This window comes from Muntiacus reevesi, chromosome 2, assembly GCF_963930625.1.
Source record: "Muntiacus reevesi chromosome 2, mMunRee1.1, whole genome shotgun sequence".
In the NCBI taxonomy this organism is placed as follows: domain Eukaryota; kingdom Metazoa; phylum Chordata; class Mammalia; order Artiodactyla; family Cervidae; genus Muntiacus; species Muntiacus reevesi.
Genome location: NC_089250.1, coordinates 263957963 through 263979386, shown reverse-complemented (window position 1 = coordinate 263979386; position 21424 = coordinate 263957963). Strand labels below are relative to the sequence as shown.

The following is a 21424-nucleotide window of genomic DNA, read 5'->3' as shown; positions in this document are numbered from 1 at the left end:
AAATAGTCTGGGGGCTTCCTGCTCCTGGTTCTTGTCTCCCCAGGACAGCATGGTAGTTGCCCAAACCCAGTATGGTAGTTATGAGCGTGAGCCGTAGAGCCAGACTGCTTGGGTCCAAATCCTGACTCTGTACTTACAAGTCATCATAGGCAGGTGACTTAACCTCTTATGTGTGCCTGCCCAGTCCCTAAGTCACGCCCCACTCTTTGGGACCCCACAGACTGTAGCCCACCAGTCACTTTTGTCCATGGGATTCTCCAGGCAAGAATACTAGAGTGTGTTACTATTTCCTCCTCCAAGGGATCTTCTCGCCCTCCAGGGGATATAACCCCCGTCTCTGTCTCCTGCATTGCAGGCGGATTTTTTCTCACTGAGCCACCTGGGAAGTCTAATAACCTCTGGTATTCTTTTGCTATTGTTGCCATAATAAATTGCCACCAACTTACTGCTTTAAAGCAAAAAGAATGTATTCTCTTAAAGCACAGGAGGTTGGAAATCTAAAATGAGTTTTTTTACATGTATTTATACATTTATATGTTCATTTATATGTATGTATATATTATATATTTTATTTATGGACTGCACTGGGTCTTAGTTGTGGCATGCAGGATCTTTAGTTGTAGCATACGGGATCTAGTTCCCTGACCAGGGTTCGAAACAGGGGGCTCCCTACATTGGGAGCGCAGGCTTAGCCACTGGACCACATGGGAAATCCTTGAAATGAGCCGTAAGGGGTCCAAATCCAGGGGTTAGCAGGGCAGCACTCCCTCCAGAAACTGTAGGCATGCAGTGATCTCTTTGCCTTTTTTCAGTAGCTAGAGCTGCCCCTGTTCCATTCCTTGGTTCGTGGCCTCTTCCTCCATCTTCAAAGCCAGCAGCAAAACATCTTTCTCTGACCCCAGTTTCCTTCACTCTGTCTGTAGTCACATGCCCACCTGCCTCCGCTCTATACTGACACTTGTGGTTACACGTAGGGCCCACTCAGATCTTCAGGATAAAGGATGGCCCCATCTTAAGCTCCTTGACTTAATTTCATCTGCAGAGACCCTTTGTTCACATGAGGTAACATCACAGGTTACAGAGTTTAGGACTTTCTTGCTCAGCCTAAGGCAAGAGATAGATGTGTGCCTCCCTCCCGCCCAGGGTAAAGTGATTGGAGATTCATTCCCTGTGGGCTGAAACTCCAAAAGGAGAATAGCAGGACAATTAAGAGAGGAGGTCAGGCCCTGCCTAGACCACATATTTCTCATCCTCAAAGTCAGGAGATCGACCACACATACGCAGAAATGCTCCTTGGAGGCCAAAGGGGAGTTACGTCAAGAGATGCTCTCTACCCATACACATTTTTGGTAGAATTCATCTTGGCTAAGAGATGCGTGTGCACACATGGGAAGATCCTGAGATACACCACATACGGACTGTGAACCAGGCCAGTCAAAATGATTGGCCAAAGGAAACCCAGAAGAAATACCCCATGAAAGTAATTCAAACTGCACGAAGGTGCAACTCAAGAACTCTCTCCCTGAGTCCACCTGTATGTCTATCCATACATACTGTACTCTTTTTCCCCTTAATAATTACTTGACTTGAGTCACAACTTTCCGTCTTGGTGGAAATTATTTTCTGCAGAGCCAAAGGGCCAGGACCCTTGTCACTGACCACCGGTCTAGTGGCTAGGATCTGGTGCTCTCACCGCCGCGACCTGGCCTCAAGCTCTGGCTGGGAACCCAAGCCCCGCTCCAGGCCGTCTCAGGCTGAGGCCACCTGATCAAGCCTGCTACACCTCTCTGAACCTCAGTTTCCTCAACTGTAAAACAGAGGATTGTGAGGATTCACCAGGTTATATAGATAAAGCACTCAGAACAGACCCTGCGTGGCTCCGGCGCCCCATCAAACCGAGAGGGGATGGTCCTCATTTACAGTCTCCCGCTTTGGGCCTCAGTTTCTCTATCTGGAAAATGGGGGAAAAGGGGTGTGGACTTTAGGGTCTCCCCACTCTGCCGCTGCCAAGGGTAGGTCCTCTTTGGTCCCTCATTTTTGTAGAGGTCCGGAGAGGAGATGTCCCCCACCTGGGAGGTAGCCAGGCCAGGATGGGAAAGGCCATGAGTATTGCTTGTCAGGCCTCCTGGAGTTGCGGAGATGATAGCTACAGCCCCACCTCCACCATCAGCCCAGCCCAGAGGGGATCACTTCCTCAGTCAAGTGACAAGAGGCTGAGGGGGTTACACACACACACACACACACACACACACACACACACACACACACACACACACACAGAGGCAGTGTCTGTCAATCTGTCTCTACTTTTCTCTCTTTGAAGGCAACAGAGGGTCCTTCTAGCTAACTCTGTTCATTAATCTCTCTCTGCCTCTGTCCTTGGCTCTCAGCTTCGGTCTTCTTTTGCAATGAAAAAATATTTAATTTTGATAAAATGCATATAACATAAAATTTGTCATGTTAAGAGTACTGTTCAGTAGCCTTAAATACATTCACATTGTCGAGGAGCCAATCTTTGGAATCTTGGCTTTAAAAAAAATGTTTATTTTACATTGGGCTATAGTTGATTTATAATGTTGTATATATATATAATGTTTAGTGATATAGCAATGTGATTCACTTATACCTATACACATATCTGGTCCCATCATGTCATGGCAAATAGATGGGGAAACAGTGACAGACTTTATTTTGGGGGGCTCCAAAATCACTGCAGATGGTGACTGCAGCCATGAAATTAAAAGACACTTACTCCTTGGAAGAAAATTTATGACCAACATAGATAGCATATTAAAAAGCAGAGACATTATTTTGCCAACAGAGGTCCATCTGGTCAAGGCTATGGTTTTTCCAGTAGTCATGTATGGATATGAGAGTTGGACTGTAAAGAAAGCTGACCGCCAAAGAATTGATGCTTTTGAACTGTGGTGTTGGAGAAGACTCTTGAGAGTCCCTTGGACTGCAAGGAGATCCAACCAGAACATCCTAAAGGAAATCAGTCCTGAATATTCTTTGGAAGGACTGATGTTGAAGCTGAAGCTTCATTACTCTGGCCACTTGATGCAAAGAACTGACTCATTTGAAAAGACCCTGATGCTGGGAAAGATAGAAGGCAGGAGGAGAAGGGGACAACAGAGGATGAGATGGCTGGATGGCATCACCCACTCAATGGACATGAGTTTGAGTAAACTCCTGGAGTTGGTGATGGACGGGGAGGCCTGGTGTGCTGCAGTCTGTGGGGTTGCAAAGGGTCAGACATGACTGAGCAACTGAACTGAACTGAACTGATACACATATCTATTCTTTTTCAGTTTCTTTTCCCATTCAGGAATCTGAATGGTGTGTTCAGAGTACTGAACAGAGTTCCCTGTGCTATCAGTAAGTCCTTGTTGGTTATCTGTTTTAAATATTGTTGTTTAGTCACTAAGTCATGTCTGACTCCTTTGAAAGACCTTGGACTGTATAGTCCACGAGGCTCCTCTGTCCATGGGGTTTCCCAAGTAAGAATACTGGAGTGGGTTGCTATTTCCTTCTCCAGGGGATCTTCCCGACCCAGGGACTGAACCAGCGTCTCCTGCATCGGCGTGAGGATTCTTTACCCCTGAGCCACCCGAGAAGCCATATTTTAAATATAGTAGTATGTATATGTCAAGCCTCTGGGTCCCTCTCTGATTTCCCCTGACTCTGGCTGTGTTTGGCCCCTAGCTCTCTCTCTCTCCTTTTCTGTCTATCTCTATCTCTCTCAATCCCTCTCCCTCTTTTTTTCCTTTCCCCAGCCCCGGGAAACCCCCGAAAACTGTGGGCCTCGCCCAGGACCCTACAGGCAGGTAGGAGCTGGGTGAGACCCAGGTGACTCAGAGGAAGAAGGAGCTGACATTCCTGCAGTTTTTTTTTCTGGAACTGTCCACGGCCCAGCCTCCTGCCTGCCTCCTCCCATAACACGTCACTGGACCTTGCAGTGTGTGTCACTTAGAGAGAACACGTCAGAGATAGAGACAGTGAGGCAGAAACAGCCAGAGACACAGAGATGGAGGACAGAGTCAGAGAGACAGGGAGAGACGAAGAAAAGGAGTGGGACTTCCCTGGTGATCCAGTGGCTGAGACTCCGTGCTCCTAATACAAGGGGCCCGGGTTGAATCCCTGATCAGGGAACTGGATCCCACATGCTACAATTAAGAGTTCTCCTGCTGCAGCTAAGACCTGGTGTAGCCAAATAAATAAATATTTTAAAAAAAAAAAAAAAAAAAAAAAGGAAAGAAAGAAAGGAGCAAAGCAGACATATTGAAAAAGACAAAGAAGGACTTTCCCCTGGCCACCCAGTGGTTAAGACTCTGTGCTTCCACTGCAGGGCTGAGGTCCAGGAACTATGGTCCCATATGCTGCCAAATAAAAAAAGACAAAGACACAGAAAGGGAGAGACAGATGGACAGATTTCAGGAAACTAGAGCAGTCTGGGGTAGGAGGATGGGAGGGCTCTGAGTTATTTCTCTGTCTTCAAATAGTCCACAGCGATGAGGTCATCTGGCCAGGAAGCGGCAGTGCCAGACCACACAGCTCCATGAACCTACAAACCTGAAGCTACTTTTCACCAAGAGATGCTTCCACCTACCCCAGATCCATTTCACAGCTGGGAAAAGCAAGGATCCATGGAGTGAAGCCACCTGCCCAGGGTTCCCCAGGAGCAAGGGGGCTGAACTGGTTCTCAAGGTCACCTGGGCTAACACCCCAACTTTCTATCTCCCCGCCTCATCTGCATCAATATCTCATTCAGTCTTCACACCAACCCCAAGAGGGGCTGAATTTTCCACATGAGGAGACTGAAGCTTGGCAATGAAGATATCGGTTGAGCTGGTACTATCCTGCTGTCATCAGCACGACAATTGCTGTCTTCATGAGTCAACATGACAGTTCTACCTCCTGTCCTATCCTACCCACAGAGAGGAAACTCAGGACCAGAGTCTAGAATCTGGACCCAACCGCGATAACAATGGTAGTGACGGTTTTTATTGAGCACTTGCTATTATTATTATTATTATTGAGCACTACCACGGTGCCAGGCACTGTGCAAGAATGTACACTTTTCAGTCTCTAGGGCATGGCCTTAGTTGCCCCAAAGCATGTAGAATCTTCCTGGACCAGGGAATGAAATCATGTCCCCTCCATTAGCAGTCAGATTCTTAACCACTGGACCACAAGAGAAGTCCTTTTCTTATCTTATCTTAAAATGAGTACCTTAAGGCTTTGATGCATTAGTAAGAATAACAATAGTTTAATCATTATTGCAGTGGTAGAGGTAGCTGCTGCTTACTCACAGCCTACTACTGTGTCCCTCTTCATTCTGTTCCAGTTACACTGGCCTCTCTGCTGTTTCTAGGTCTCATGAGGTCCGCTCCCACCTCAGGGCCTTTGTACTAACTGTTTTCTTTCCCTGGAACTCTTCCTGGACCATCTGTCTGAACAGCTATTCTCACTACATTCAGCCTCTGTTCAAATGTCACCTCCTCAGGAAAGCCCTCCAGGACTACCTGGCCTAAAACCAACCTCACCTCACTTGTACCCTTGCACCTCCTTCAACCCGATTTGTTTTTCTGCATTTTACTTATCACAGTCTGACAGCGATAGACCAGGTAATACATATTTACTCCCTACTGTCACAAGGGCAGGGACTTTTCTGCTGGGTCCACAGTTTCTGAAGTGCCTGGCAGAGAGTAGGTCCTTGGTAAATGTTGACAGAGGTTGTTGAGGCACTCCATGTGGGCCAGTGACCATTTCAGGCATTTAATTCTACTTCATTAAATAGCTCTGACTGGGAGGGAGAGGCTATTTCATGTTTTGTATTTTATTTTTCTCTTTTAAAAACTTATTATGGGGACTTCCCTGGTGTTTCAGCAGCTAAAACTCCATGCTCCCAATTCAGGGAGACTATGTTCAATCCTTGGTCAGGGAATTAGATCCCACATGCTACAACTCAAAATCTCAGAGGTTTAGTAAAATACCCAAGGTTGCACAGCTAATGACTAGCTGAAACTGGAATCCCCACAGTCTGGTCTCATGCCACAGAGACGATCGGAGATGCTGCGTGCCAGAACTAAGACCCAGTGCAGCCAAATAAATATTAAAATAAATAAAAAACTGTGACTCAGTGGTAAAGAATCTGCCTTCCAGTGCAGAGATTCGGGTTCAATCCCTGGGTTGGGAAGATCCCCTGGAGGAGGAAATGGCAACCCACTCCAGTATTCTTGCCTGGGAAATCCCATGGACAGGAGCCTGGTGGGCTACAGTCTGTGGGGTTGCAACGAGTCAGACACGACTTAGCAGCTAAACAATGATGTTTTGCCTTTCTTTTTTTTCCTAAAGTATTTTAAGGCAAATGCAAATCCAACAATGACATTCAGTCTCTAAATATTTCAGCATCTGTAGAATACAAGAACAAGTTTTCTGCATAACCACAAAACCATTGTCATAACAGCAATATCTACTTCTTGGCTGAAGTGTTTTAAAGTAAATTGGAGACACTGTATTATTTCACCCCCAAATATTTCAGCCTGCAGCTCTAAATGAGAAAGACACTTTCCTATATAACCATGATCCTTCCTAACAAGACTAAGGAAAGCCCTATAATATCCAATAGTCAAATTTCCCGAAGGGATGAGTTTTAGTTTAAAGAGTGTGGTCCCTTCCCTTAGATGATGTGGCATTGAGAGAAAATTGGAATTCACACCCAGGCAGTCCGGGGACAGTGTGACTACCGCCAACGTGAGTCAGAGCAGGGTCAGCCCCCGTACCCCCAGCTGGCCACACCCTGGTAAGGGAAGTTTTTGAGGAAGGTGCGGGAGGAGTGGGAAGGTGGATTGGGGAGGCGAGGAGGTGGGGAGCGGGGAGAAGGAATGACCTACGCGTCTGGGGCTGACTCGCTCTTTCGCAAACTTCTGGGAGGAGCCCCCAGGGCCACAAAACTGTCTCCTTCCGGGGGCCAGACTGAGAGGTGCAGGGAGATCGCGAGCAGGAGCCACCGTCGGAGATGGGCCAACCGCTGGTGCTACTGCTGTTGGTTCACGCCTACATTCCAGGTAGGGGCAAAGGTGCCCGGACCTCTGAACTGGGGACTGGGGTCTGACGGCGGGGAAGGGAGAGGGGAAGAGAGGGGAAGAGAGCTCAGAATCTGACGACTCGGAGGAGGAGGGCTCAGTCCCCCGTCCCCACCCCACAATCAAATAATTCTCCAATTCTCGGTTCCCCGCCCCCACCGCCAACGGTGCAGAACCCGGCGCACAGTAGCGGCTCAGAAAATATTTATTGAGCAAAAAAGCTTAACGACAGACATCATCTAGTGAATACGCTCTTTATTCCAGTCACTCTTCTAAGCTTCTTCTTGGCAATTTCCGACTGGCGGGGGGCGGGGGGCGGGGGGGGGCAGAACTATTTTAACCCCTTTTTACAGAGAAACAAGCACAGACAGGTTAACTAACTGGTCCGAGCCCACACAGCCAGCCTTTGTAAGTGGGATCCTGACCCGAAGTGGATCCTACAGCCCTCTCCATTGTATCGGATCCCTCCCCCTCCCACCTCCGCCCCGCCACACACACTTTCGTAAGACCGGGAGGACAGCGCCTCATTTTACACACGGTCTAAAGAGAGTCAGGCTGAGTCTGGCAGAGACATGGGCCAGGGAAACAGGGCTTGTACTTCGAGGCTCCTTCCCTTTCACTATACTCTAGCCGACGGGACCCCTTAAATCCTTTCTTTGGAAAATGGAAAACGGATCGAGAAATGAAAGGAAGTTGAGTTGGAACTGTGAGGGCGGGGCGGGGGGGCAGGAGCTGAGTGACATCCAGAAGGTTTTCTGGACCGCGGGAGGCCTAGAATGAGTAATTTAGGGGACTCTGAATTTGGAGCGGGCAGGGGACCACAAGGGAGGTCTGAGGGGCAAGGTTGAGCCTCCGCGGGGGAGCCAGAGGGCGGGGTTATAGCCCCGGGGAGGAGGTGGTGGGCGGGGCCAGAACTTCGGGGCGGAACCAGTGGGTGGGGCTGACAGGTCCCGAGCCCCTAGTGGGCGGGGTTTAAGCCGCTCGAGAGCCGCCGGGGGGCGGGGGAAAGCTTCGGGGGAGGCCCCAGTAGGTGGGGTTAGAATCTCCGCAGGGCTGATGGGAGGAGCTGGAAGTTCTCCTACGGCTGCGTGGCGGGAGAAAGCAGGGGAGAGGTTAGGAAAGCGAGGAGAACCAGTGGGCGTTAGTGGGGGGAGCTCCAGGGACGAAGGTAGAACGTAAAGATCGGCGGAAGTCGGTGAGGTTAGAAGACCCCTAGGAGAGCTCGCGAGGTGGAATAGGCCCAGGCGGGCGGAGGGGTAGACGTCTGCACCCGCAGAGAGGGTGGGAATCTCACTTTCTGGATGGCCCGGGCCCTCGGTTAGAATTAAAGGGAAAGCGAGCGAGGACTGGACTTAGGAAGGACCTGTGAGCGGGGTAGGGGGCGGGGAGGGGGGCGGAATAGGGTAAAGGACAAAAATAAAACGTTGGCCTAAAGATAGCATAGCGGGTTGGAACCCAGGCAGGGCAAAAGTGGAACCTGAACCTGAGTGCACGAGGCCTGGAGATTCGGTCCAGGTGTTGGGGCTTAAAGGGGGCCGGGGTAGGGGGCGGTAGAGGGGGTGAGTGGGGCGGGATCCTGGCTCAGAGCAATAACACCTCTTTCCCGTCGCCTCCCTCTGCCCCCAGCCTCATGGGGCCTGCGGTGCTTACAGTGTAAGAACATGAAGAGCTGCAGTGTTGAAGAGTGTGCTCCTGGTCAGGACCTCTGCAGGACCACCGTCCTGAGTGTGTGGGAAGGTGAGCTGGGGCAGGGAAAGCGAGGGACCTAGAAACCTTATCTCACGAGTCATCAGGGCAATACGCATGAAAAAAAGACACTGAGGCCCCTAACACGCCCATCAGATGGACAAGCATTTAAGAATCTGACAGTACTGAGATCGATGAGGTTGTGGAACTGCGGGCTCTGCTGTTAGGGAGGTAACTTGGTTCATCCATGGAACAGAGCCACGTGGCAATATCTGATAGAAATAAAGATTAACATACCCTACTAGCATCAGTTAAACTTCAAGGAATGTAGAGACCCCAAAGAACCTTGGCCACACTTGCCTAGAGACACATGTAAAAGGATGTTCCTAGTCCTCATGTTTGTGACACGGAAAACTGGAAAGACTGAAGTTAGGGTCAGCAGAGGAGAAACCTTAAAGTATAATCACAGCAGCTGAAATGAAGGAACTAGGGCTGTCGGGAACTTCCCTGGTGGCTCAGATGATAAAGAACCTGCCTGAAATGTGGAAGACCCAAGTTCAATCCCTGGGTTGGGAAGATCCCCCGGAGAAGGGAATGGCAACCCACTCCAGTATTCTTACCTGGAGAATTCCATGGACAGAGGAGCCTGGCGAGCTATAGTCCACCGGGGTCACAAAGAGTCAGACAGGACTGAGTGACTCACACACACACACACACACACACACACAGGGCTCTAAGTATTAACCTGGATACATCTCAAAAATGTAAGATTAAAAGAGAGGAAAAAAAAAAGCATGTTGCAGAATTGGACACCTTTTACTAGAAATAGTATTTAACAATCAAAATAGGCAATAACATATATTCTGCATACACAGGTGTGAGAATTACCTATTTCAGTGGTTGCCTTCAGACAGGGAATAAGAGAAATGGGATTTGGAGGAGGGCAGTAAGCAGGAGGCTTTAACTATCTTTTAAACTTGGTTTCTCTTTTTTTAAAAAAAACCTGAAACAAATACAACAAAATACTAATATTCTATAAAGTTTTGTGACTAATGCACATTTATTATATCATTCTCTTATACTTTTGGTAAGCATTTTCCTTTAAAGATTCCTATTAGAAGCCTCTCTCTGTTAAGATTTCCAAGCTGGGAGGGAGGAGTTGATGGATCCAAAATGTCCCAGGTATAGTGTTGTCACTAAGAGAAAGTAGGCTTCTGGTATAAGAGGTTGATGGGGAGGATGGGTAAGTCTAGAAAAGACAGAGTTGGACTCAAGTAAGAGGAGAGGCCTGGCAGAGTTCGGTCCTGGGAGCAGGTGACTTTATAACCAGGAGAGTCAGAGGCTGACTGGGTCCAGGGAGCCTCTAGGGGTGACGAAGAGACATTTCTCATAGGCAGCAACGAGATGAATGTGGTGGAAAAAGGCTGTACCCATCCGGAGAAGACCAACAGGTCCATGAGCTATCGGACTGGCAATCAGATCATCACCCTTTCAGAGGCCGTGTGCAGGTCAGACTTGTGCAACAAGCCCAACCCTGGTGAGTAGGACAGTCCTTGCCACCCCCAACCCCAAAACATCCCCATCCCAACCTCAACATCACCCTGGTCTTATCCCCAGTCTGGGGCCACCTCAACCTCAGCTCCATGCCTTACCCCAGGACTAATCCCCCAGCTCAAATCTTTCCTTATCCTAAACACATCTCCAGCCTGACTCCATTTCCATCCCCGACCCCAATCCCTTCCCCAGCTTCATTTTCTCCCCAACACTCTCCACCTCAAACCCATCCTCCTCCTGAACGTATCTCTAATCCCATCCTCCAATCAACCCCAACTCATCTCAAACCATCACCGGCCCCACTCCCAAGTATAAACTCATCGCATCCTATCCCGTCCCATACTGCTTGTATGTCTGTGTGTGTGTGGTTGTCATTTGTAAGATGCATCACCGGCCTTTAAGAAGCTGTATATACATACACCCACTTGAGTGGTAGGTGAGTTACCTCACTGACATTTTGCCATCTCATTTTTCTCATGGGACAGGAGATGGTTCAGGCAACAGATTCTTCGTATCTTAGCAAGGGACCAAGATACAAAGATCAGAGATGCCAGTGACTCAAAGTTCTTAAAGGAAGTCAAAAGAGGAGGGAGCCAGACAGGCTGCCATGGGCTGGTAAAGTTTCCTAGAATCAATCCTTGAGCAGGGCGATGAAAAAAGAATGTGAAGAAACTTTTGCAAGGCTTTTTGTAGAGTTTCATGACTTTAGGCTCTGGTCTGTCAGTGTAAGAAAAAGACTTAGAAAGGCTCAAATTCCTCCGAGTTCTCACAGGAGAGGAAGGATAGGAAGGAGCAGACCATGGTGCAGGGTCAAGCAGAGATTCCTCTTTCTGCCCCTGGTGAGAAAGGAAATGTGTTAAGACCAGTCCAGTCACAATGACATCAGTAAACAGAGCACCTGTGTCTGCACTGAGTTCTTCCCTTGTTTTTCATCCGCCCTGATTCTGCTAGATTTTCACTGATCCTGACCTCAAACTTTCATCTGTTGGTGGGAGTTGAATCAGATGTTTATTTTCAAGGAAGTGACAAGAGAGAGGATGTCGGCTTCCTCTTTCTGTTAGATCTGCCAAAGGAAAACACTAACAGTTGAGTCTCAGGAACACTTGCAATCAGAGATAACAACCAAAATATTTAACAGTACTGGTCAGTGCAGAGGACATTGGCCAGTCGGGACCTATTTCCCTCAAGACCTCCTACTGGGCCTGGTGTTTCCCCTCTAGTGGATCTTGGGGACATAGGGATTTTAATGGGCTTCCCAGGTGGCGGTAGTGGTAAAGAACCCACCTGTCAATGCAGGAGATATAACGGACGTGGGTTCAATCCCTGGATGGGGAAGATTCCACGAAGGAGGAAATGGCAACCCATTTTTCTTGCCTGGAGAATCCCATGGACACAGGAGCCTGGTGGGCTACAGTGCATGGGGTCACGAAGAGTCGGACACAACTGTTCTTCTGTGATGCTGGGGACATAGCAATGGCCAAGACAGCCTTGAGCCCTGCTCATCTGGGGCTCATAGTCCAGTAGTGTTTGTATATATGGCAGGGGTGGGAGGTGGGGGAGGGGGCAGGACAGACCATCACCAAACGGTGACTGCCCTGCCCCCCGTCAGAGCTGGGATCAGGGAAGCACAGAGAAAAGTGTCAGGACCCTGACACAGAAAACAGAGACCAGAGAAGTCAGAGCTGTAATAGGGAAGCACAGTCCAGAATCATCCGGGCTGAGAAGGGGGAAACGGGGACCAGAGAATGATCAGAGCTGGGATAGCTATGAGTAGGGGCTGTAGGACCCTAGAGGAGAAAAATGACTCGGGCCAGAGGAAGTTTCCTACAGGAAGCAACAGCTAAGCTGGACCTTGAGGGAGGAGAGGTCAGGCTGTTAAAAAGACAGTGGAAAGGATTTTTCCAGACAGAAGGAGCAGCAGATACAAAAGCAACAGGAGAGAGTGAAACTAGCATGGCTGGAGGAAGGACAAGATGGGGCAAGAGGAACTGATGAAATTGGCACGGTCACATTATACAAGGCCTTCTGGACTGTGGTGGGGAACATAGACTTCATCTGGGGAACACTGGGAGGTCATGACAGGCTACAGGGTCACTATCAGATTTGTATTTATGGACAAGTTATTCTGACCTCCAGCTTCCCAGGTGCACTATTGGTAAAGAACCCAACTGCCAATGCAGGAGGCGTAAGAGATATGGGCTCAATCCCTGGGTCGGGAAGATCCGTTGAAGGAGGACGTGGCAGCCCACTCCAGTATTCTTGCCTGGAGAATCCCATGGACAGAGGAGCCTGGCGGGCTACAGTCCATTAGGTCGCAAAGAGTTGGACAAGACTGAAGCGACTTAGCAGGCACGCATTCTGACCTCAGAGTGGAAGACAGATTGGAAGGAAGAAATGATGGAGGGAAGGTAGATTTGGGGAGACCAACCTGGAGGTGTGTGAGGTTGTCCAGATAAAGAAGGGAGTGTAGGACTTCCTTGGCAAAGACCTCATGCTCCCAGTGCGGGGAATATGGGCTCAATCCTTGGTCAGGGAACGAAGATTCCACATGCCACATGGTGTGGCTAAAAACAAAAAAAGAAGAAGACAGTGTCTGATCAGCAGATGGAGAAAAGTGGATGGGTTTAAGAGCTATTTAGCAGGCAGATAAGCATAACTTAATGATGGGTCAGATGGTGAGGGCAGATACGCAGTTCTGGTCATGTGGAGTTACTTGTCTGAGACCAACCTCCCCCGCCCCACCCCGCTATCCACCACCAATGACAGTTACAAAAGCTGGATAAATTATAAACAATCACTGAAGTCACTCAAGAGCAGCAAATGGAGAGAGGAAATAGAGGTGCTCCAATCCTTGAAATAAGGGAAGCACAGAAGTTGAATTCCACAGACAAGCTGGCTTTTACCTTGAGTGCACTTGCCAATTCACTGCTCTGTAAGGGAAGTAGAACGCAGATAGAAAGAGATTGTCGCTAGACTGAGAAGGCAGAGGTTGAAATTTGGGGCTGCCAGAGTGTCTGGAAAACGAGAAGTAAAATCCTGGAATGCATGGAACCACAGAAAAGGGAGTCCCCAAATCTGCAGATTTCCTTCAAGTCATTGGCAAGCCGTATGTGCATAGCATTAGACTCCAAGAAACTCCACAGAAAATAGTATCTGGGAAACTACAGAACTGAGCAGGAATTCCAGTGAGCATGTGATGCTGGGAGACTGAAGTTGCCAAATTGGAAAGAGAAGTTTCAGGCTTTCCTCTGAGACCACACCCTAAGAATAAGGGCAAAACCAGAAATTGACCAGCCCCAGTCAGTAAAGAATCTGCCTGCAATGCAGGAGACCTGGGTTTGATCCCTGGGTTGGGAAGATCCCCTGGAAGAGGACATGGCAACCCACTCCAGTATTCTTGCCTGGAGAATCCCCATGGACAGAGGAGCCTGGTGGGCTGCAGTCCATGGGATCGCAAAGAGTTGGACATCCCTGAGTGACTAAGCATAGCACAAAAATGCCTACATCCAGTTTCTACAGGAAGAAAACCTAATCTCTGTTTGGCAGAAGATAAAATCATTTAAAGCCTTTACAAGTTGTTATCTGTGTCTGGCATCTAATCAAAACATACAAGGTATCCTGAAGAAAATAGAAAGGACCAATCGACTGGGGAAACCGAGAGAAAAACCCCACAACAGAAACAGACTTGTGAATCAGATATTGGAGTTATTAGACAGGGGAGGTCTAAGACAGCTATGATCAATATCTTCAAGAAAATAGAGGAAAGGATAATTTTTAGCAGAAATCTGGAATCCATTTTACAATGAGTCCAACAGGAAATAGAGAACAGGGTCTAAAATTAAGAGCTCAATAGGACATGCTTAATGGAGATCAGAAGCAATATGGCAAAAGGATTATAGAAGACGGGGAAGTGGGAATAATTAGATTGATGCCTAGATATGGAAGAACAAGGAGCCTGCCAAGTTTCTACCCTGGGAGACCAGATGGGGCCACCTCAGAGACGTGGAATTCAGGAGAAGCAGCAGTTTGGAGAAGATGGATAGTCTTGTTGGGGACAGGGAGAGATTCAGGTGTTTGACAGATACCCAGGGGACCGCCAGGAGGCCCATGGGCGTACAGGTGTGGAGTTCAGAGGAAAGTGTTGCCTGGAGAGAGATTTGTGATTTCTCCGCAGATAGGTGGAGATGAAGCAATGTCAATGGATAACATTCAATGGGCGAGAGTATATACCATGAGAAATGAAAAAAGGACCTCAGACAGAGCCTGGGTATCCTCCACATTTAGAAGAGTGACATAAGAAGAACTCACAAAGGAGACCCATGGGTGGTATGAGACAGTTATGTTGGCAGTGATGGCAATTTATATTTTCATTTTCATGGTGGTTCATATGAGAAGACATGGGTTGTTGGCCTTCTAGTTATTTTTCTTTGGGGAGGAGGTGGGGAAGATTTGGCTTTGAAGGTAAGTGATTCACCTAATTACAGCTGCTGGCCTGCCGGTTAAGTGTCTTGGCTGAAACAGTTCTCTAATTTCTCTAAGACTTGGCTTAAACTCAAACTTGGATATCTGGGGTCAGGAAGGAGAGGGCATGCCAGGCTTGGGGATGGTGTGAGCCAAGGTCTGGGCAGAGGAATGACTCCAGTTTTCCAGGAAAAAGTAATTCATCCACTTGGCCTGGACGGGAAGGTCCATGTGAGAGGCAAAGTTATCACAGATTAGTCAAGTGAGACTTTGACCTATGACTCGATTGGGAAGTCCTATTGCTGTAGGACTTCCCTGATGGTTCAGTGGTTAAGACTCAGTGCTTCCAGTGCTGGGATTGCGGGTTTGATCTTTGTTCGGGGAACTAAGATCCCATATGTTGATTAAGCACAGCCAAAAACAAAAAATAATTAATGAATATTTATTGAATATTTTCTCTGGCCCTGGCCCTGTGCTGGGTCATGTTGGCATACAAGACAGCCGAGGCTCTACCTGGGACTTAGTCCAAACAGAGATGATCCGGAGTAGACAGAGCTGGGATTAGGGAGCCCAGAGGGGCACCTAATTCAGCCTAGGAGGTCAAGGAGGGCTTCTTGGAGGAGGTAAAAATTACCTCAGGAAGATGACTCCTGAAGAATGAGTAGGAGATAGGGAAATTAGGGAGCAGGGTAAAGTGTTGTGCGGAAGCAAGGGCTGGGTGGGAGTCAGCACTTACACTTGGGACTGAGGGAAGCCGGGGTAGAGTCCGAGCAGGTGGGGGAGAGAAATGAGGCGGGAGGGTGGCCAGGAACCAGTCTCTGATGGGCCTTGAATGCCACGCTGAGTTTCTTGGATTTTATTCTGAGGCACTGGAGACCTATGGAAGAGTTGAGCAGAGGAGAGACGGGGTTCGATTTGAGTATTAGAAGCATCCTTCCAGGGCCATGTGGGAGGCACTGGGGTGGGAAGGGCAAGAATGGAAACGAGGAAGCTAGGGAGGAAGCTGGTATTGAAGGAGGTCTGACCTGGCCATGGAGCTGGAAAGGAGGGCATGGATCCTAGGAAAATTGAGGAGATAGGATGGGCAGAGCTTGTTGCCTGGCTGAAGAGTGGGATAAGGAAGAACGGGTGTGCAGGAAAGTCCTCTAGCAAGATGGGTCTCTAGGACTCCTCCCGTGGGGTCTCACCCTCCTGCTCCTCCCCAAACAGCCCCAGATGCCACTGTTCCCAGAAACCGCTACCTCGAATGTGCTTCCTGTGCCTCGACGGACCTCAGCTGTGAGAGGGGCTGGGACCAGAGCCTACGGTGCCGCAACTCTGGAGAAAAGTGCGTGGATGTGATAACCCACCAGAGCCTGAAAGGTGAGCCCCAACGTGCCAGCAACTCCCCTTCCCAGCTTTGTTCCTCCCAAAGGCTGCACTTAACAACAACCCCCCCAAACAACAGGGAGGTAAGCAAGGTAGAAAGTTAGTACTCACACAGGAAGCCCAGTCATGGGAAGTCCAGGGCCACTAAGACAGTTCCACAGTCACCAGATGCCTTCTCATTACTTACATGTTGCTTCCATTTGCCTCATGGTCCAAGATGGTTGCCTGAGCTCCAGACCTCATATCCAAGTTCCAGGAAGGAGGAAGGCAGGAAAGAAGGGGCAAAAAGGGGGTGGCCCTGCTTTTGTAAAGGTTCCCCTTTCTGCAAGTTCTGTAAACATTTTTACTTAGATCATATTGACCAGAACTTAGCCACATGACTATACCCATGTGTGCATGCTAAGTCACTTCAGTCATGTCCTACTCTTGGTGACCCTATGGACCATAGCCCACCAGGCTCCTCTGTCCATGGGATTCTCTAGGCTTGAATACTGGAGTGGGTTGCCCTCCTTCAGGGGACTTCCCCCACCCAGGGATCGAACCCGCATCTCTCATGTCTCTTGCCCTGCCAGGCAACGCAGGTTCTTCACCACTAGTGCCACCTGGGAAGCCCCGACAATACCCACGGAGGCTGAAATCTTGGTTAGATATGTGGCTGCCCCTCATACAGTGAGAGCCCTATAGTGAAGGATGAAGCAGAAGATGGACAGGTGACAAATCCAGTCCCAGCTCCTCAGCAACAATTTAACCACCTCTGTCCACACAGAGAGTCCAGGGGATGAGCGCCACGTGAGAGGCTGTGGCATCCTTCCTGGCTGTCCAGGCCCCACCGGATTCCACAATAACCACACTTTCCACTTCCTGCAGTGCTGCAACACCACCAAATGCAATGTGGGCCCAGGTAAGGGGCCAGGGGACCTGGCATAAGACCTAGGACTGGGGGCAGAGAGGTGCATTCAGGCTGCTTGCTCACAGGTAAACCCTCCACTCTGCTTCCTCCTCTGAAAAAAATAATAAGGGGGGGGGGGCCTATTAAGCCCTTCCTCAAGAAAGATTTTGTGGGAATTCAAGGAGACCATCAAAGCCTCGCCAGGACCTGTGCTTTATGCTTCTGCATCTTCTTGAATCCTTCCACTGCCCACCACGCTGGTCCCAGCCATCACGGCCTCGCCTAGATTGTTGCAATGACCTTGCTGCCCTTCCTACTAACCTACAGCCCACGTTCAACACAGCAGCAAGAGTGATTTTTTTAAAAATGTAAATCAAAGCATGTCGCTCTTCCTCAAACACTTCAGTGCCTTCCTCTTGCTTTTAAAATGCTGTCAGAAGGTTCTCCTGTGCTCTCTGTAACCCAGCACGTGTCTGCCTCATGGCCTTTGCACATGCAGTACCCTCCACCAGGAACACATCTCCCCTAGGAGCTTGCCTGCCTGGCTATTTCTCCTTCATCAGATCTCCGTTTTAAAGCATCATCCGCAGGAAAGATGTCCCTAACTCTGCCCTCCCTGAGTATAATCTAGATCCTTTGTGTTATTCTGTCTCTGCAGACAATTATTGGCCAATAGGACTTTCCATGGTGATGGAAACTTCTGTATCGCCCGATGCAGTAAGCCTCTACTACATATGGCCATTGAGCACTTAAACTGAATTTTGGATTTCATTCCATATTCATTTTAGTATTCATTTTAGTGTCAACGTAAGCAACCACATGTGGCTAGTGCCTATCATATGGGACAGTGTAGCTCTATTATTTATTTTTTATTTCTTTTTATGGCTGCACTGGATCTTTGTTGCTGCCCATGGGCTTTCTCTAACTGCAGAGACAGGGCTACTCTCTAGTTGTGGTGTGTGGGCTTCTCATTGCAGTGGCTTCTTTTGTTGCGGAGCACAGGCTCTAGGGCACGCGGGGTTCAGTAGTCAGTGGTTCTCCAGCTCTAGAGCCCAGACTCCAAAGCTGTGGCGCCCACGCTTAGTTGCTCCGTGGCATGTGGGATCTTCCCGGACCAGGGATCGAACCCAGGCACCCTGCATTGGCAGGTGGATTCTTAACCACTGGGCCACTGGGAAAGCCCGGGGACAGTGTAGCTCTAAATCGTAAGTTCTCTGAAGGCAGGGATTGTTTCGCCTTACCCAGAGTCTAGGCAGGTGAGGGTTCATGGGGAGCTGGGATTCGGGATTTCTGCCACAAGCCTCGGAAAACCACCCCTCCAACCCCAACCCCCGCCCAAGAGGGTGCTGTTCCAAGGTCTGACCACAAGGGAGCGCCATGACATCTCCGGCTGAGAGGTGGGAGTCCTGGAGAGCTAATGGTGGGCTAATTTCCTTGGTTTCTCTGTCATTGATCTTCTCCCAAGTCCTGGAGCTTCAAAACCTGCCACCAAACGGCTTGCAGTGTTACAGCTGTGAGGGGAACAGCACCCACGAGTGTTCCTCTGAAGAAACTTTCCTCATTGACTGCCGCGGCCCTATGAATCAATGTCTGGAAGCGACAGGCACTAAAGGTGAGGATACTTGGATACTTATGGGGGGTGGGGGTGGGGTTCTGCAAGAGGTAACCTCCTGTGAAACTGGACTTAATTGAGGTGGATCATCTTGTTGGAAAAGGTAGGACTTCCTTCAGGAGGGTGCAGAGTGTAGCAAGGACTTAAGACTCCTTCATTAGGAAGCGGATATCTGCGCTACAGACAAGTGGATTTCTTTGTTGGGGGAGTGGAACTTCCGTGGGTGGGTGGGACTTCTGTGGACCTCATGAGATTTCATCCTGAGATGTCCTGGGCAGGCTCCTCTATTCCAGAGCTTTTCAAACTTTGGGGTCTCAAAATTCCTTGATACTCTTAAAACTTATTGTTTGTGTCAGTTACGTCTGTAGCTATTTACTCCATTAGAAATGAAAACCAAGAGACTTTTAAAAATGTATTTATTCATTTTAAAAGAACAATTGAAAATTCATGACATGTGAACATATTTTTATGGGGGGGGGGGGAAGGAGACATTTTCCAAAATGGAAAAAAAGTGAGTGAGAAGATGGACATTGTTCTTTGCAATCTCTTTAATGTCTGGCTTAATAGAAGACAGCTGGACCGTCATATTTGCCTCTGCATTCAGTCTGTTGCAAGATCACATGCCCTTGGGTTTCTAGGAAACCCCTTGTGAGAGCAAAAAAAAAAGGCAAATGAACTTGTAGCATTATTCTGAGACTAATTTTGACTTCACAGAGCCCCTGGAAGGGTCTGAGGGCAAGCCCAGGGGTCTCCAGACCAGACTTAAAACTGCTTTTTCCAGGTGGCACCCACCACGAGGTGGCGCGTCACCCAGGGAGCACTCCAGTTTCAGTCCCGAGAGCTCAGAGTCTCACATGGTCCATCTCTCTCTCCAGGACTGAGGAGCCCAAGCTACACCATCAGAGGCTGCGCAGCCCCCTCGTGGTGCCAAAGCCTCCACGTGGCCGAAGCCTTCGACCTCACCCACGTCAATGTCTCCTGCTGTACTGGAAATGGCTGTAACCATCCAGCCAGGGACGCCCAGCCCCGCAAGGGGGGTGCCCCCCAGACCAGCCCTGCCCACCTCAGCTTCTTTGTCAGCCTGCTCTTGACTGCCAGACTTTGGGGAGCCACTCTCCTCTGCACTTGAACCCCACATTCCCACCACACTGGCTGGATCCAGGGGACCCCTTTGCCCTTCCCTCAGTTCCTAGCCCTACCAACTTGCTGTGTGACCTCAGGCCAGCGGGCTGCCCTCTCTGGGCCTCAATTTTCCCAGCTGCCCAGAGAGAGAACTGTGAGAACCAAAGGAGAAAAGCTAACAAAAGGCTGCAGGCCAGCAGGAGAGAGCTCATGTGATTATTGATAGTGTTGTGGCTATTGTTATTATTAATTAATATTTGTTTTATTTAATATTTTATACTGAAATAAAGATTTTCTGAACCAGCGAACAAGGCCAGATCTGCCCTTCTCCAGAGAGGATGAATGAGGAGGGGGGGGCCACCTTCTCACAGGCTCCTAGAATTAGGGGGTCATATGGTAGGACCCAGGCATTTGAGACCCCGGCCTTGGGAGCTGTCCCATGCAGCCTTCCACCCAAAGCCACCTCCACATCTATTTCTGGCCTCCAAATGCAACTTTCCAACTCACCGACCCTAGCATTAACCTTCCAGTCTCTTCTCCCACATCCAAAGGTCAAGACTATTTTGTTGCTCTAAAGGGACATGTCTGCGTTTCCTAGGGGGCTCTGAGACAGGACATGAATAGGCGATAACCCCTGGGAGCCCTGCCAAGAGGACTAAGGACAGGACTTCATCCCCCTGCTGCTCTGTGGGCAGAAGATAAAGGCTAGGCTATATTTCCTAGGATGCTCTCAGGCCAACTGAGAAAAAGCCAGAACTATCATTTCTTTTGTTTCTTTTTTTAATTTATTATTTGCGAGAACTACCATTTCAATGGTACTCTTTTGAGTACAACATGGCAGAATTCATGTTTTCCATGGTTTGTTGAGGCAAGCCCGCAGAGACAAAATTGTGTTTCCCTGGGACCCTATGGTTTAATGAAGAAAAAGAACATTTTCCATGGTATCTGGGGGCAGGTGGAGGACAGGATTTTTTTCTTTTCTCAATTTTTATTTCCTATTGGAGTATACTTGATTAATGATGTTGTGTGAGTTCCAGGTGTACCACGGTATAATTCAGTTATACGAATATATGGAAGTGAAAGTGTTAGCTGTTCAGTCATGTCTGACTCTTTTGTGGCCCCATGAACTGTGGCCCACCAGGTTCCTCTGTCCGTGGGATTCTCCAGGCAAGAAAACTGGAATGGGGAGCCATTCTCCAGGGGCTCTTCCTGACCAGGGGATCGAACCCAGGTCCCTAGCATCACGGACAGATTCTTTACCATCTGAGCCACTAGAGAAGCCCCATTGTAAATAGAGTGGTGTTATATGTTAATCCCAAACTCCCAACCTATCCCTTCGTCCCCGCTCCAAGGGACAGGACTTCTTTTTTAAGATCTCCTCAAATCATATATCCAGCTTCCCAGATGTCTCAGCAGTAAAGAAGCCACCTGCCAACACAGGAGACTCAAGAGACAAGGGTTCAATCCCTGCATCAGGAAGATCTCCTGCAGTAGGAGATGGCAACCCTCTCCTATATTCTTGCCTGGGAAATCCCATGGACAGAGAAGCCTGGGGTACAGTCCATGGGGTCACAAAGAGCTGGACATGACTGAGCACATTCACACACAAATCATATATCACCAACTGTCATTGTGGTGGCCTAA

At 48.9% G+C, this 21424-nt stretch overlaps 1 protein-coding gene across 1 annotated transcript; it reads left to right on the top strand.

Moving 5' to 3' along the window:
• Positions 1–6916: 6916 nt before the first annotated feature.
• Positions 6917–20091, top strand: PLAUR (plasminogen activator, urokinase receptor). The gene is made up of 7 exons (XM_065926249.1): positions 6917–7070; positions 8715–8825; positions 10168–10311; positions 15999–16151; positions 16924–17058; positions 18512–18658; positions 19534–20091. Exons 1-7 carry the CDS (start codon positions 7022–7024, stop codon positions 19785–19787), a joined length of 993 nt encoding a protein of 330 aa, XP_065782321.1. The 5' UTR covers positions 6917–7021; the 3' UTR covers positions 19788–20091.
• The last annotated feature ends 1333 nt before the right edge of the window (positions 20092–21424 follow it).